The sequence below is a fragment of the Centropristis striata genome, chromosome 16 (genome assembly GCF_030273125.1).
Source record: "Centropristis striata isolate RG_2023a ecotype Rhode Island chromosome 16, C.striata_1.0, whole genome shotgun sequence".
NCBI lineage: Eukaryota > Metazoa > Chordata > Actinopteri > Perciformes > Serranidae > Centropristis > Centropristis striata.
Window position 1 is genome coordinate 27,584,665 of NC_081532.1, and position 17,013 is coordinate 27,601,677.

The following is a 17,013-nucleotide window of genomic DNA, read 5'->3' on the forward strand; positions in this document are numbered from 1 at the left end:
GTGTGTGTGTGTGTGTGTGTGTGTGTGTGTGTGTGTGTGTGTGTGTGTGTGTGTGTGTGTGTGTGTGTGTGTGTGTGTGTGTGTTTATGTATTTGTCTCTTGGTTACTAAGTCATTAATGGAGAAGTGCTGCTGCAGCCAGTGAAGCAATGAGTGGAGCGCCTTCAGACTGATGACTGACACATGGTGACCACTTCTCAGAATGGATGTTTGACTTCTGACTCATTTCTGACTCCTGCTTTATTGATCTTTAGCTTTCTAACCTGACCTTTTCAGAGCATATATTTCTGGAGAGGCTATATTTGAAATGAACTCAGACAGCGTATGCGAGGCCTGCATGCATATAATGTATATATATGTGTTTGTGTGTGTGCTTCTCGGCGATAATGGACCATGTAGTTAATAATGCAGCAGAGGGATAGCACTGCACCACCTTTTCTCATGAAAACTCATTTTCCCCTCTTTCTCCCTCCCTCTCCTCTCCTCAGGCCATCCTTACAAAACTATTTCATTTGTCCCCATCGACCCAGTCTGTCAGTATTAGCTCAGCCAATATAAAACCTGGGAGGAGAGAAACAAATTTGAATGTAAAAGCGCACACAGTATTAGAAAGTCCTGCTCTGTATAGTGCAAATTGCTTTTTACCGGCAGTCTTTTTTTCTTTTTTTTTGCCACAGGGCTAATAGAGTTCAGGCGCTTAGACATGGAGACAGATAAAGACTCATTTCAGTCCTTGTGGAACTGCTGTCAGTATTGAGACTCTACTACAGAGGTGTTGATAGCGTTCCCCTGGCAATCATTTTTAGTGATAAGCACATGTCGTCCAAAATGTCTGTCACAATCCGAAAGAGTGAACTTCTTCTCGGTGTGTGACTACTTTTTACTTTAGTTCCTGCCATGTGTTTAGCTGTGTTAGCTGTTGGCTATGTTAGCTCTCTCAGCTCCATTAGCTGTAAACTGTATTGGCTCTGTTAGCTCATTAAGCTTTTAGCTCTGTTAACTGTTAGCTCTGTTAGATGTGAGCTCTCTTCACTGTTAGCTCTGTTAGCTGCGAGCTCTGTCAACTGTTAGCTCTGTTAATTGTTAACTCTGTTAGCTGTGAGCTCTGTTAACTATTAGCTTTGTTAGCTGTGAGCTCTATTAGCTGTTAGCTCTGTGAACTGTTAGCCCTGTTGGCTGTGAGCTCCATTAACTGAAGCTCTGTTAACCGCGAGCTCTGTTAGCTGTGAGCTCTGTTAGGTGTGAGCTCTGTTAACTGTCAGTTCTGTTAACTGTTAGCTGTGAGCTCTGTTAGCTCGGTTAGCTGTTAGCTATGTTAACTGTTAGCTCGGTTAGCTGTGAGCTCTGTTAGCTGTGAGCTCTGTTAACTGTGAGCTCTGTTAGCTGTGAGCTCTGTTAACTGTTAGCTCTGTTAGCTGTGAGCTCTGTTAACTGTTAGCTCTTTTAGCTGTAGCAGAACCATAGCAGGACTTTGCCTCCTACTGCCTTCTAATAGCTTACAGCTTACTCAATCTTCTCCCAGAGATCTTGATTCTCTCTTGATTCAGTTTTATTTACTAAACAGTAATTATACATGGGCCACATCCAAAAATCCCTTTTGTCCTGGGGGTATTCCGGGAAATATCTGTTTGTCCTAAACACATTTTCCATTAGGATGCCTCGCCCTGACGTACAAAAAAATAAAATAAAATAAAAACAAAAAAACACCATACAACCCAGTCACAGGTCATCAACAACAACGACTTTTCTGCATCCAGACATAATCTTCCAAGAGAGTTGCAATGAATCTAGAATAATTTTCCCCACACCTACAGAGACCTGCTTTATAGCTCACACACACTGCTCATTTGTAACTATAAATATGGCTCATTTTCAGTTATGTGATTTAATTACTAGGAAAGTTCTCTTCCATGTATTATTTCGGACTACCAAAGCACACGCCTTCCCACACACTCCCAAGAGGGTCATGTTTGTAAGTCCTTGGCTCCATCCTGATAACAAATTGCCATTTAAGTTTTTGTATACGAGCTGAGCACCCACATAATAGAGCTTCCTCATCACTCAGTGCATTCTGGTCAGCGTGATGGATGGTGGATAGATGGGTGAATGCCAGGTGATTTTGAGTGAGTCAGACATGAGGTGCACCTCATATTTCCTCCTCAGTCCTCCTACTTGAAATGATGAAAAGATGCGAAGGAAGGAGAATTGAGGATTCAGATTTTATCAAATGAGACATTTTTCCTCTTGAAGCGTGATCTGAATGGATAATTTACTGGGAGCAGCTACGGGCCCAATGGGCTAGTCTGTACTGCCGTGTTTTAGAGTTTTTAATTCATGTTATCAGTGTAATAAAAATATTTTGCATATTGTCATTTAAATAGACTGTTTGACAGGCAGTTTCCTTTCTGTTAATTGGCTTTTTCAAATTTGCATCTGGAGTTATTCGTGCACACTTAGTTTTTCCTCTTGTAGATTCATTACTGAAAAAAAGTATGATGAGGCTGGTCTCATTATGTGTTAAAATAGTCTATTAATCTTTTTAGTAATAAAATGAAATGTGCCCAATGTGATTATCTCGTTTGGTTACTCTACTGTGACTAAATGGGAAACTACACTTGCAGACAATCAAAATGTGTGTTTTGCTAAAAAGCAAAGACACAAGACAGCTAAAGGTTTTTAAAATAAAATAATATGCTTGTCCAATGGACTATATTTATCCCCTTGACTGTGCCAAGATGCATGTTAAAGTAGGGAAAATAAGATGCCATCTGCCTTCTAAAACCCTCACTGATCATCTTTCCAATAAACTTGTCCAAATTATGATCAAAAAACCTCCTCCTACACCTACATTACTGCTTCCATATCTTCTGTCTCTGCTTGTAGTTTTACAGTGTAGCAATGCACTTCGCCTCGTCAGCTGCAGTATCCAATCACTCACAGATTTTCAATGAGTGTCTGTCTAATAATAGACTTCCACATAGGATGTACTCATGTATCCTCACTTAAGTGTCCATTGGGAATATTCCTCTCTTCTCTCTCCTTGAACAGCAGTAACCTTACTCGTGGCTGACCCAATAGTTGTCTGTATTACATGGGAACAAAGGGATAGCAAGTTATGAAATGAAAAAAAATTAGATTAAGATGTTCTTCACTCTACCTTGCACCAAAGGCAACAGCCCAGCACACGACTCCCTGGATTTACCTCATTATCACAATAGATTGGTCTCTGGCTCAGTTTTATTTATCATCTGTAGGTTCTGTCACCCTAATGAAGTTACCCTATGGTGGATGCAGTTTTTCCTCCTTCTTAAAAGAAGAGTTAAGAATGGTGGTGTGAAGTGATATCATATCTCTGCTAAACCAGAACATACTGCCTCTCTTTTTCTCTCCACCCCCCTCTCTGGGTCGCACACGTACACAGCACAAGAGTCCATAAAGTTGTTATGTGAACGCTATATGTATTTAGCCACTCTCATCCCACTGGCTGTGCTTTTCCTGTATGTCTGTGAATGGGCAGCTGCAGACTGTATGCCCAATGAAAGCAAAACGTCATCTCTCCATGTCTCTTCTCCTCTGCCATGCTTTTCTCCCTCCCATCCATTGCCCCCTCCACCTTTGAAATCCTTCTTCAGCCGGTTGCTAAGCAGCGAAGGGAGAGCTTGACAGTGTTGACGTCGTGTACACGGTACCACTTCCTGTAAACAGCCGAGTGGGTGCTCTTCGCTCTCATATGCAGAGGGAAAGAGAGAGTGAGACGAGACGGCCTAAAATAACCCTTTCTGACTCTCACAAAAGAGATGCGGTGACGCGCAGTTAAGGGGAAAAAAAGTGTTATTTCATCCCAAGTGGAAATTTCACAAGGAGCTGAGATAGCTGATAGCTACAGGAGTTTCAGTGGCTTTTGAACTGTTTTTTCTTAACAAGAAAGCATGAGGCCTGGAATAAAAATGAACGGCTGACAAGGGCCATTTAGGCAGAGCGCTGCATACAGCAGGCCTGTCTGTGTGTGTGTGTGTGTGTGTGTGTCTGTGTGTGTGTGTCTGCGCGCACTGGACACAATGCATTTTCAGTCTGTTCTCATACAGTCGTGCTGCTTGTGTCCCAACAAATAAAGCACAGCTTGGACTCTGGATTTATTATGTAGACACAAACAAAACTGAGCCACATAAATTCGCACTTTAAGGATTTTCTTTGTCATCAGCAGGATTATGAGCATTACCCATTCCACTTTGTTCACTTTATTTCAGGATGCATTTGGCTTCATTGACCGCAGCTCTCTGTCTTTTTCTCCCTCTTTCTTTTGTGTTTCAGCTCGGTGGCGGTGAAGATGACCACCGCACGGTACCGTCCCACCTGGGAGCTGGCCGTGGACCCCCTGGTCTCGTGTAAGCTGTGCCTTGGAGAGTTCCCTCTGGAGCAGATGACCACCATCACACAGTGCCAATGTGTCTTCTGTACACTGGTGAGCAGCAGCTCTATGAACAACACATTTTCCTCCAGAATTATGACTTTAATCAATATATTATAAGCAGATATAGAAAAAAAGTTACTTTACAGTACACTTCAAAGAACAGAAGTCACCAAACTGACTGCTGTGTAGTATTTTCAGAAGTAAATTAATGTTGTGTATATGGCAAGAAATGGTGGTGGCTAACAGTGCTAGTCATGCTAACCATGCTGACAGGGCTAACAACAGCAGCATAGAGACAGACACACGTCATACTCTAAAGACCACGGCCTCTTGTGGTGAGGCGGACAAATCCCGCAATACCCAACAATGGGCTGAAACGTGAACAAAATGTGTATTTCTAGCTAGTACTATGAGATTAAGCGTATAATATGATTATTTTAGTAAAAAGTTAGAAAAGTTGACTGTTAACAAGCTAATGTTAGCCATGTGTTAGCAAGCTCAGGCATTTAATACTGCAGAGCTTTCAGAATTATCCACATTCTACTACAACACAAGTAACGTAGACTAACATAGAGCTTTAGCATAAAACTGACTTTGGATGTATGACTTAGTGACAACATGTACTGAATACGTAAATTATGCTGGTGTCTCAAATCTGTATACGTCTGTATCCACTTTTGTCCTCTTAAAAGTTCCTTTTTTCGGTTCTTCAGATTTTAAAAACTTAGTTCTGGGTTAGTTTGTCTATTGGTAATGCATTTCAACAGACAGCAGCTTTAAGACATTTTTCTGTAATTTCCTAATAGACAAAATGACAAGAAAGCTCCTTCATTCAATACAAAGTCAATGGAGAGAGATGGATTGTTTACCCCTCTGGTGGGGGCGGGGCTTAAGTGTGCTCTGTGTCTATTGCTGTTAGAGCTAATGGGGGTTAGCTAACACTCACTGGGGGCAACCTGGGGGAGAACCTGAGAGTGCTCCTTACACACCTGGCCCTTCAGTGGCATTAGGGCTGTTTCCACTACCGCCCAAACCTCCTGTAGCAGTCTCTCCCAGCTGCAGAGCCTGAGGGGATGTTAACCCCTTAGCGCCCAATCTGCAAATTGCTAATAGGCTAACAGTTAGCTCTGTAGCAGTACAGTGTGTATGTGCTGCTCCTACAGGAGGTGTTCACTTAGTGATCTCTGTTTGTTTACAACAAGCACCGGACACTCTGTTAGCAATGTCGGTTAATTCACAATCACTATGTTTATGATCAGAGGAGACGCTGTGCATAATTAGCCATGCTGCTTTGTTTATGATCAGCTGCTGACATTGTGCACAGTACGTGGCTTATCCGTCGCTTATGTGATCAACATGTATGTGAAAACCATACGTCACCTCCAGAGACTCTAAATCCCTCAGGAGGCTAACTTGTAGTGGAGACACACAGAGTGAGCGTACTTTTGAGAGGGTGTGGCCTGGACTTTCCCAGTGGCCACTTTTCCCCATAGTGGAAACAAGGCTGTTGCTCTCCTGTGCACACCTGGCTTGGGTAATGCTCATCACTCTGCAGTTGCTATTAGCCAGCCAACAAAAGGGAGGGCACATATATGCTAACAAGCACATGCTACACGCTACCAAAACAAAGACTAGTGAAGCTTGGATTACAAAACATAAAGAGGGAGCGTGACTTTCACTCTACTATATTTTTACATAACAAAATTTTGTTTGCTGCTATGTAAATGTTCTAAATGTCATAAGAGCCACACAAGATGTCCACTGTATTAAAATGAGTAATGACCTCAGGATCCATTGCAAATGTCACATCTATCTTGTGTAACACTGTTCCCGTGTGAAAAATCTTGGACAGAGGAATAGACACACCCACTGGCTGTCAGTGCTGAACCATTCTCGTCCAGAGATGAGGAAACAATGTTCACGAATGACCACTATAAATAGACTCTACTTCCTAGAACACAGTCTGGGCGGTGACTGTAATTACCAAAAGTTCTGTTAGCAGTTTATTCCACAGCAGGACACCACAATATAAACACAAAGACTGCCTGATATATTTTATCACCATGATATTTGATATATGCTAATAAGCTAATTAAATGCTAGAGCGGGTCTTGTCTTTTAAATGGAAATTGTATTTAATATAACACAATCTGTTAGATTTAGTTATTTAAAGGATCAGTTGTTTTCATAAATGTAATTTGCAACAGTGGCTTCCCCCAAAAGAGCTAATACTAGAAGTTATATTCTTCAAAAGCTACTTTTATGTAAATCAGCATTGAATAATGTTTTGGGAGGCTACCTGAATGCAGCAGAACCTGGAATCACAACACTGATATTATATCACCTTGTAAAGTTGGATGTTCGCAAACAATTGTGTATATAAACTTCCAGCAGACACACAGGAACATAAGCATAAATTTGGACTCTTGTTTCCTCTGTTTTGGTTTCATCTTCATCAATTCCTGAGGGAAATATCACGCTCTTTAGCTGTTAAATGCTCTTTTTTTCTTCACCAGTTCGCTAGCTTCTTCTGAGGCGGCAGACAGAGATAGTGTTCAAAAGCGACTGTTAGGCCAGGGTTTGTTTACCAACTTTTGTTTTCGTCTGACTGACTGTCTGAATATTGAACTGGGTCAATGTTGTATTTGTCTGTCTGTCTGTTTTCTCCTCAGTGCCTGAAGCAGTATGTGGAGCTCCTGATTAAAGAAGGCCTTGAAACTGCAATTAGCTGTCCAGACTCTGCCTGCCCCAAAAGAGGACACTTGCAGGAAAATGAGGTATTGATAAGAAGTTAAAGGCAGATTTTCACTCGTATTGTCATTAGATTAACTACTGATCACTGCAGTAATATCCAGAAACCACTTTTTATTTTCACACCTACAAGCTACGTTATGTACATGCAAATGTAGCACATGCAGACCTGGCTGAATACATGTGCTTTAAATAAGCAAAACAACAGCAGCATATCTCTACAGGTTGTTTTTTTCCCACCACAAACCTTCTGTCATGCTGCTCTTTTTCCTCCCACATAATAAAGTACAAGTTGACAAAATTAACGGTTAGTTTAACACCTCTACGCTCCCTCAAAGCATCCAGCTTTACTCAATATGACCACTGCGCTCCACCTGCCAGAGTGTTTATTTCATTATAATGAGCAGCTGAGGTCGATCCGAGGGCATAGCGTTTCTTATCCTCCAGGCAGTTTGGTTGATGGACTCACTGACTCTCTCACTTGGTCTCGGAGGCCCGTAGGCACAGCATGGTTCAGCACACCACGGACTTATGTTTCTAATCAATCAGTGTCACTGGCCCTTAATGGAACCCCGGCTTCTCCTGCCACTCAGGCAAAGCATGCCTCATCCCTGTCTGCACTGACAGCCATGCCCTCACCTTGTAATTGACTGCTCTTTTACAAAGCCTGAATGCTCATTTCATTGCCCAATAAATGAGAGCATTTAACCTTGAGTGGGCCCGCGTATGCACTTTGAATACATTCTGGTGTTTTTTTTGTGTGAGAATGGAAGAAAGGGCCTCATTGGTGTAATCAAGTTCTGAACTTGTAGAAATTAGAATTTGGCATTGTTCTGAAAATGATATCCACATACTGGATGTATAATTGCCTCTTGCAGCTTCTGTCTATAAATATGCACAATGACCTGCTTATTTCCCTCCCACTTCTCGTCTCCTCGCTCCCTGTAGATCGAGTGCATGGTGGCCACGGAGATGATGCAGAGATACAAGAAGCTTCAGTTTGAAAGGGGTGAGTCAGCCGCAGTACGTCGGTGTTAGCTACAGCACTCCTCAGTGGGTGGTGCGTGGGCAACAGCTGTCAATCGCACACTCACGTGGACCCTCCCGTCCTCCAAGGATACTGTATTTTATTGTGACACACAAAAGGATGACGCCAATCCCGTCTTGCAAGTGCGGCCCAACTGCTGCTCCCCGGCATCAATCATTCACCCCCTGTGGATGTTTCAGCTCTTGAATGAAGCCATGGGATAGCTGAAAGCTAATAGAACAGATTTGATTTGTTTGCACAGGAGATTTCATACTAGCCAGTCTCGGCACTGAACACCGGTCCGAAATTAAGTGTTTGACTTCTGACACCTGACAATTATGGATCCAGTTCCATTCATGAATCACAAATAATCACGCAGGCAAGGCAAATTCTTGACAGGTACTCAGGCCGAACATTTGTCTGGTTTGTACTGTAGTATTCTGACTCAACCCTGTCATCCTCATCAAAGTGTAACACCAGCTCCCATCAAATATACATGAAAGGGAAAGCCTCCCAGACTTTGTTTAAAGAGATTCTAATTGGATTGGTTCGGCTCTAGACGCGTAAACTGTCTGACTGACTCTGATGCATGCAGGTCTCTTAGCATAGCAAGATATTTTAGTTAAATCCTTTTATCTCTGCTTCAGCTATGTATTCAATGTCTGCGCTTTACACAGTTTGTAGAACAAATGTTAACCGACTGGTAAAAGGCTCGGATATCATTGCGGGAAAGATAATGACAAGTCTGTGTGGCTCCATGCAGTCAATGTAGACATGCTAATCAGTGATATTAGAGTTCCCACGACGCCACAGACGTGCTATCTCTCTTTGATGGTACTCGCCCTGCAGGTTCTCCACCTACACACCGGCACAAATTGTACAGAGAACATGCACTTAAACAAAAACAAGCATGGACACAAGGACAAAAACATACATAGGAACACAGAGGGGGGTCCAGTGGATGAATACAAAATCCTCAGAAAGCCTCCAAAATAGCTGTTGATGCTGCCTGGATAAAGGCAGTCAGCCGTCTCATCAATGTCCCAGTCCAGTCAGGCAGAACAGTTGCTGTAACCGTTCCATATTTCTCAGGCTGAGCCAAGAGTGCATGTGGAATGTGTGCTCCGAGTTCTTGGCAGAGAGGCAAGGGGAAGGAAGGAGAGGATAGAAGGGCAAGTGCATCACGATACCAACTTAGAACAGAACTGGCAAAACAAAACAAAAACTGGTCTCTTTCACGCTTATTCAAAAGAGTTCACAGACGTCATGGAAACGAGTTGGACGATCGCAAATGCTAAAAATCATATGAAAGTTTTTTTTTTCAACACAAGCAAAATAAACCTTGAAAATTATACATTATATAAAATGTAAGTGAGCAGAATGCCTTGTATCAAGTTATAAATCTTCTATGCCTTCCTTAAAATGTCTGTTCGTCCAAATCACAAAAAGATGGGTGACAAATCTGGTGTCTGTAGAGCTGTATTGGAGGGATGAGCACCATTCCCCTTATTTTATCAGTTAATCTAATTAAGATCAAGAGGGACTTGACTATAGCAGACAGAAAGATGGCCAGACGTAGCAAAGGACAAACAGAATCAGGGAGAATCACAGACATTGGACTAATAAGATCATTTGGTCTAATTGGGATAGTGGTGGAGAGCATAGTCTCAGTCTTGTTTGTCTAAAATCTTGCATAGCTGTTTAACTGGGTTGAGATCTGCTGACTGTAAAGGCCCTAGCATTTTATTCACATAATTTTCATACTCACTAAACCATTCAGTGAGCCCTGATGCAGAAAAGCATCTGCATTTGAAGTATTCCTCCAGTCTTTTTTTAAATCTTTTCCTTTCATTTGTCCTCGGCTGCCACCACAACAATGGAGCTGTCTTGCCCCCCCAAAAAAGCTAAAACATTTGATTTTATAACAACTTAACAGCTACCTTCTACTAGGAAAAATATTGCAATAATAAAAAGTCTTAACTAACCCTTTAGAGAGCTGCTGTCCGCTGACGCTGGCACTTGTTTTGTTCCATTAGAGGTGCTGCTGGACCCATGCCGGACGTGGTGCCCTTCCTCGACCTGCCAGGCTGTGTGCCAACTAAAGGAAGCAGATTCTCCTGCGCTGCCCCAGCTGGTCCAGTGCGCTGTCTGTGCCCTCGAGTTCTGCTCAGCCTGCAAGGCCAACTGGCACCCCGGACAGGCCTGCCAAGAGAACAACCTGCCCATTACCTCCTTCCTACCAGGAGAAAACAGGTACCGCATTTTATCCACATAGCATCCAATGTACTGCTGCATTTGAAACTTTCTCTATAATTAATTATGGTCATTTACAGTGTTTTTTCATCTAAAATGCCCCAAATTTCCTAATTTTAGCTTCCTAAATTTGGTGTGGGTTTGGACTCAGTCGAACAAATCAAACAATCTAAATATGTATACTTGGTCTTTGAGAAACTGTGATGGCCATTTTTTTTTACATTTGTCTAACATTTCATGGACAAGGAAACTAGAACATTTCTGAAGAAAGATGCTAGTCCATCACGGAAGAAACGGAATAATAATAATAAGAAAAATAAGCCCGGTGTATAACATATAGTGTTCTTTTGCAAGCACACTCAATAATTGTTTGTTGCAGCCAGTGGTGGGAAGTAACTAAGTACATTTACTCAAGTACTGTACTTAATTTTGAGGTACTTGTACTTTACTTTCGAGACTTTATGTAACTTTTTACTTCAACTGCACTACATTTTGTAGCAAATATTGTACTTTTTACTCCACTACATTTATCTGACAGCTTTAGTTACTTTTCATTTCGAGAATTAACATAAAAACATGATCTATTTAAAGTGATTAGACATTTTTTAAATTAAACCACAAGAAAGTAAATTAAGTTTTTAAAATGAGCTCTATCTTAAAACACGGAATGCATCAATAATAATAATAATAATCCAGTAATATATTTAGAATATATAAAACAATCTGAGTGGGAGTATATTTTGATGCTGATACTTTTGTACTTTTACTTCAGTAAGTTTTGAATGCAGGACTTTTACTTGTAATGGAGTCATTTCACAGTGTGGTATTAGTACTTTTACTTAAGCAAGAGATCTGTATACATCTTCCACTACTGGTTGCAGCCATAATATTAACTACTGGATGATAAAACGTCATCATATTTCTCATATTAACATTCCAGATATCTGTGTTCAATGCCTGAATGAGAAAGGAGCTTTGTTTCACTGCTTATGAGAGTGCCAATGAAAGAGATATTTTGGGAAAATGCTGTTAAATGTTTATCACAAATAAGTGAGAGCAACATTCCATTGAGGTCATAATGCTGTGTAGCTGGAATGTACCCAAAGGACTCTGGAAGAACAACAAAGTAAACAAAAATGAAGAGGATTAAGTTGTCGTAGACCCACCACTTTGGAGCTGTTGTTGTACATTTGTGTGACTTGTGTAATGCCTGTGATTACGTTTGTATGCTTCTTTTGTATTATGATTGAAATCTTGTGAAACTGTTTAAAAAAGCCTTGAAATAAGTCAAGAATGTTATGTAGATACAAATTTATAATATTCAAAGTTTTCATACATCATCGTTTGAAAGTGTTGTACTGAATTGAATGTCAATTCCAGGAATGATTTGTCTACATTATCCGAATGTTTTTACTACCTCTTCAACCTTCAGAAAGATATGAATCTCTCCTGTTGGGTCATGTTGTGACAGTATCGGCTGCTATAAAGCTTCTGCACTCCCTGGAAATGATATTCATTTTCTTAGAACCGGAGCAGCAATCCATACGTCATGTTCAGCTCAACTGAATGGAGCTCTGAACCACCTTGTCAATATGCAGCAGGATTCACTCCGTGCATCCTTTAAATATAGACTGACAGCTTGCCTGGCTGGCTGTTTTGCAGCAACTGTTCAGTTGAGCATCAGCCAGGGCTCAGGCACAAATGAATAGGCAGATATAAAACAATCGGCTGAAATCTAAACTGCGGTAAAGCGGTCTGGGATGGGCTTATTACTAAGGATACAGGATCCGTCTGTGAGGTCAGAAGAGGGCTGCCCGGAGACATATGCGGCTGACCCGTTTCTTTGTGATATCCTCTTACTCTGGAAGCGTCATTAGCTCTGCAGAGCTTTCCTCTATCTGCACAGGTTCAGGACCAAGCTCAGAGGCCACAGTGGAGGGAGAGAGGATTAGCAGGTCTGCTCTTAGTTGTTAAGAGCCTCGCTGTTTGAACTACACTTGTTCAATGTGAGGATGTCTCTAAAAGCAGGTTTCTTTTTTTTTTTTTTTACCCCTCCACTAGAAATGAATAGACTTCTTAGACGTCCTGGGACAATGCCCAGAATGATAGCTACCTGCTCGCCTCCAGATTTCTGGAGTCAGCACTTTATCCACATTGGATACAGACAAACTGACATGATGGAAGAACAAGAGTGTTGGAGCGAGTTCAATGCCATTTAGTGACTTGTGTTTTTTTTTTTTTTTTTAAGAGTTGACAGCTCCTAAACTAAAGCTATCCACGGTTTCACACAATCCTGTTACACTGAAGATTGTAAATATTGATTGCTGCATTAAAGCAATCTCATCCCCAGCACTTCTCGTAAAGTGAATGTTGAGTGATTTTGGATATTATGTCGTGTTTGGAATGAAAATCCCATCAGGCTCGTGTCTCTCTCTCTTCCTCCCAGCTCTTTCTATAAGAACGAAGAGGATGACGCACCGATCAAGCGATGTCCCAAATGTAAAGTTTACATCGAGAGGGATGAGGGCTGTGCACAGATGATGTGCAAGAACTGCAAACATGCCTTCTGCTGGTACTGTCTGGAGTCCCTGGATGTGAGTTGGTTCTTCATCATTTCTTTATTCTTAAATGTTAACTGGAATAGACAGCGAGATGCATTTTTTTCTAACTTTCAAAAGTAAGGGTGCCCTGATGAGAATTTTTTGAGGTTGATCACCGAACACTGGAAGTAGTTTCAGTAAATCAGAGGGTCTTTTTGAAGCCTTCTATTTCTTCAAGTAGCATAACTTTTTTTTGGGGGGGGGGCTCCATTTTTTTTTTTTTATTAGACAGGGACAATGCACAGCTTCTTAGCTGTTCTTGAGTTAGCTTTAATGCTCTTTTTCATCTTGAGTCCCTGGGCAGGAAACAAAGAATAACAAAAAAATTACAATATTATTAAAAGCACAGGTAGTATAAAAGGCCATCATCCAAAAATATTGCCATTTATTCAAAAACTGTACAGGGAAATCATACAACATCTGTATGGTCAAAGCCAGGGTCATGAAGAACAGCTGATAAGGAAAATGTTTTTATGATGGGTGAAAGATGATTATTTGATGACTTTGGACCCTTTTTTAGCTAAAAAAATCAGTACACAAAAACAAAAAAAGCAGTACAGTAAAAAATAAGTTAGAATGTTATTGAAATTGGAAAGTATATAATGATCAATATGTTGTTTGGTATGTTACTTGGTTTATCATATTTGGGGAAATGATTTCTAAAAAAAACTTTTCTGGCTGCTCCAAGCACCAGTACCGTAACACAATGAATAGATGAGCATGACAATCTAAGCTGAGGGAAGCTAACGTCTGCTCACTTGGCTGCATTAAGTGTTAGCCTGTGGCGAGTGGCTGCTGTCACAAAGCTGCTGAGCCTCTCAGTTAGCCAAGTGATCTAGTTTCATGTCAACTTTTAAAGCTCACACAGTTGAGACGACTCCCTCGACTGGCTAGCGGCAGCTACCTGGTGATGCAGCTACATTAGGGTGCAGCTACCTGGTGGTGCAGCTACATGAGGGTGCAGCTACATTAGGGTGCAGCTACATGGTGATGCAGCTACATTAGGGTGCAGCTACCTGGTATGCAGCTACCTGGTGGTGCAGCTAAATTAGGGTGCAGCTACCTGGTGGTGCAGCTACATTAGGGTGCAGCTACATGGTGATGCAGCTACATTAGGGTGCAGCTACCTGGTGGAGCAGCTACATGAGGGTGCAGCTACTAGTGATGCAGCTACATTAGGGTGCAGCTACCTGGTGGTGCAGCTACATGAGGGTGCAGCTACATGAGGGTGCATTTACATGAGGGTGCAGCTACCTGGTGGTGCAGCTTGCTGCCACCCTCTGTACTCACACTCATTGTCTCTCAGTTAGCTCTGATCCCTTTCCAGTTATCCATGTTTGTAGTAATCTAATCTCAAAATGTATTTTGGGGTCAACCAGTATGATTCAGTGAACACTAATGTTATTGTGACTGAATCCCACAGCTGCTAACACCAGCTAGCTAAAAGTTGCCAGAGAAGTTGACCACAGTAGATTTATTTAGACGCTGCATTTCGTCTTGTTTATGACTTGTTTAGAGCTACATTTCCCTTCCACTTATCCCAGACAATTAATCAAACCTGACAAACAGCTGAAACAAATAGAAGCACATGGCTACTTATGATGAAGAATCACATCATCGGGGCAGACATTAAATCTAACAACCTTCCTTTTCAGCACATATTCCGGAATGCAGATGTATTGTTTGACGCCATCTGTTGAACTCTTTTGTTGGCCTTTAAAGACACCACCATTCAAACTATTTACAACAAATATAGTCCAGTAACAATCAATGGCTGATGACTAAAAAATCTCCACAGTTTAATATTGCTACACTGTGTTTGCACACTGATTATCATGGATGTAGACATCATTTGTCTTCCTGTGACAGTGAGAGCTTTCATTATCAGGAAATTGTAGCTTAACCTTGGTCTTGATAGGAAAGGGATGAGATGGTTCTTGTTTTTTTTCGGATAAGGATGACTTATGAGCTGTGATGCCTTATGTAATCCTAATTGTGCGAGCAAAGACAAGCGAACCACACAGGTCATTTAAAAAGCAATTTTCTCAGCTGAACAGCTGCCTGTGTCTTTCACACTGCTAATGGTCAATCTTTATCTGAACTGTGTGCATGTGTGTGCTTGTGTGACAGGACGACTTTCTCCTGATCCACTATGACAAAGGGCCCTGTCGGAACAAACTGGGCCACTCCAGGGCGTCTGTTATCTGGCACAGAACACAGGTGAGAAACCCACTCCCCCTCCCCTTAAACCACACTGCAGCATGTGCCCTTACACGTGCTCCCTGGTTCTGCCTCTTTCTCTCTTCCTGGCTCACATTCACTGATGGACTAGCATTATCTTGACAGCACAATAGGAAAAGGACAGCTTGATCCGCGTGCAGTGACAAGTGCCTGCTGGTCAGTGTCCTGCTGTTTTCAACTAAGCCTATTATGTACACCTTTCACAAAAAAAAAGGGGTTTACATAACCAAGGTCCTCTTTACTGAAATGCTTATGAAATCTGATGGCTTACACATAAAGGTCCGGATGTAGCATGTCATTTCCCACATGGGACATAGTGGATTACACATGATCAGGATTAGATATGACATGTAATTTAACTCTCTGACAGAGGCTTTTTTTTCTCTCTTCAGAATCTCTCCTTAGCCAAATAATCTATTCATGGGATGGCACATGCCTTTGTCCAACATACTTGTTATTTTGTCAACATTAGCATACACACTGGCATCTGTTGCCCAGTGGGGCAGACTGAGTCATATGATTACAGTTCAGCTGGTGGAAGCCAGCTATAGCTTCACTGCTCTGTGTGTCTCTGTCTCTTTGTCTCCTCATTTCACCCTCCCTCACTCCTTCACATCTAAAAAGCCTCCCTCATAAATACAACATGCACCAAGGCAAACCTATCCTGCAAAAAACAACAACTACATCTTCTCTGTGTCTGTGGCTAAAGACGTGGGGGTCTGTGTCTGCATCATCAGGACGGTCATGTCCCTAATATTTAAGCATCATCAGGGTCTGTTAAGCGGAGCACATTAGGCGCAGTACACTGTGGTTTCCTCTACAGCACGGTCTGGATACTAGCTGTAAGAAGGACAGTTAGTCCTGTAAATAACAGGCGGAAATCTGTTTGCAATTGATTCCACAGAAGGCTGTTTTTTTTCGCCTTTATAATAGGAGAAAAAGCAATGCGCTATTATAAGTCATTGTTGCATGTGACTGCATGTTATGTATTCCATTTTGAGGCTCCAAACTTGCTGTTGTCTGGCTCCCCCATGTGGTCACTTTACTGACTTGCTATGCAAAATATCAGTTTAACAGTGAGAAAATAACATGTCATATATTTACTATATAAATAATATAATAATAAAACAAACAGTTCACAAGAAAAACATCATTTCAACACTTTTTAAACTACACAAATTCAAATGAATCAAAAATAAAACCAAAAAAACTTGCAAAATAAGCATTCTGATACAGAAGACATCAGGAGAGTCTAACACTGTAATGCAATCCTCTGACTGTGAAAAAGTCTGAAGTGCTCAAACAACAAAGAACTCAATGTAGGACACTGTAATAATAATAATAACAACCATAATATACATAAACCATAACACTGAAATCCATATAAACCAAGACTAACTAAACCCAATCAGTTCATGATTAACAGTAACAGTCAAAGTTAAGCTGATAATTTGGCATTGCTCTGAATTTGTGAGGATATTAACTTTTCTTTTTAGTTTCTATACTTTGCAGTGGTTTTGTTAAGATGCTCCTTCATTACACTAGATCAGGGGTGGGCAACCTGCGGCTCCAGAGCCACATGAGGCTCTTCAGGCCGTCTAAGTGGCTCCATGTGGCTGTGACAAAAAATGTATAAGAAATGAAATGTTTTTTTCTTTAACTTTCATTTATCATCGGTGTAGGCCCAAAGCAATTTGTATTCTTCAGTTGTAAAATGTGTAGCTTTACAGC

General features: G+C 41.3%; 1 protein-coding gene across 4 annotated transcripts in view; it reads left to right on the forward strand.

Moving 5' to 3' along the window:
• Positions 1-17,013, forward strand: part of rnf144aa (ring finger protein 144aa) — a 45,251-nt gene that overhangs the window by 21,610 nt on the left and 6,628 nt on the right. For all 4 annotated transcript variants that reach the window (XM_059352797.1, XM_059352796.1, XM_059352798.1 and 1 more), the window contains 6 exons: positions 4,311-4,461; positions 7,083-7,187; positions 8,110-8,170; positions 10,225-10,441; positions 12,888-13,035; positions 15,172-15,261. In XM_059352797.1, the coding sequence (XP_059208780.1) occupies positions 4,327-4,461; positions 7,083-7,187; positions 8,110-8,170; positions 10,225-10,441; positions 12,888-13,035; positions 15,172-15,261 (756 nt within the window). In that variant the 5' untranslated portion in view covers positions 4,311-4,326. The remainder of the gene's footprint in view (positions 1-4,310; positions 4,462-7,082; positions 7,188-8,109; positions 8,171-10,224; positions 10,442-12,887; positions 13,036-15,171; positions 15,262-17,013) is intronic.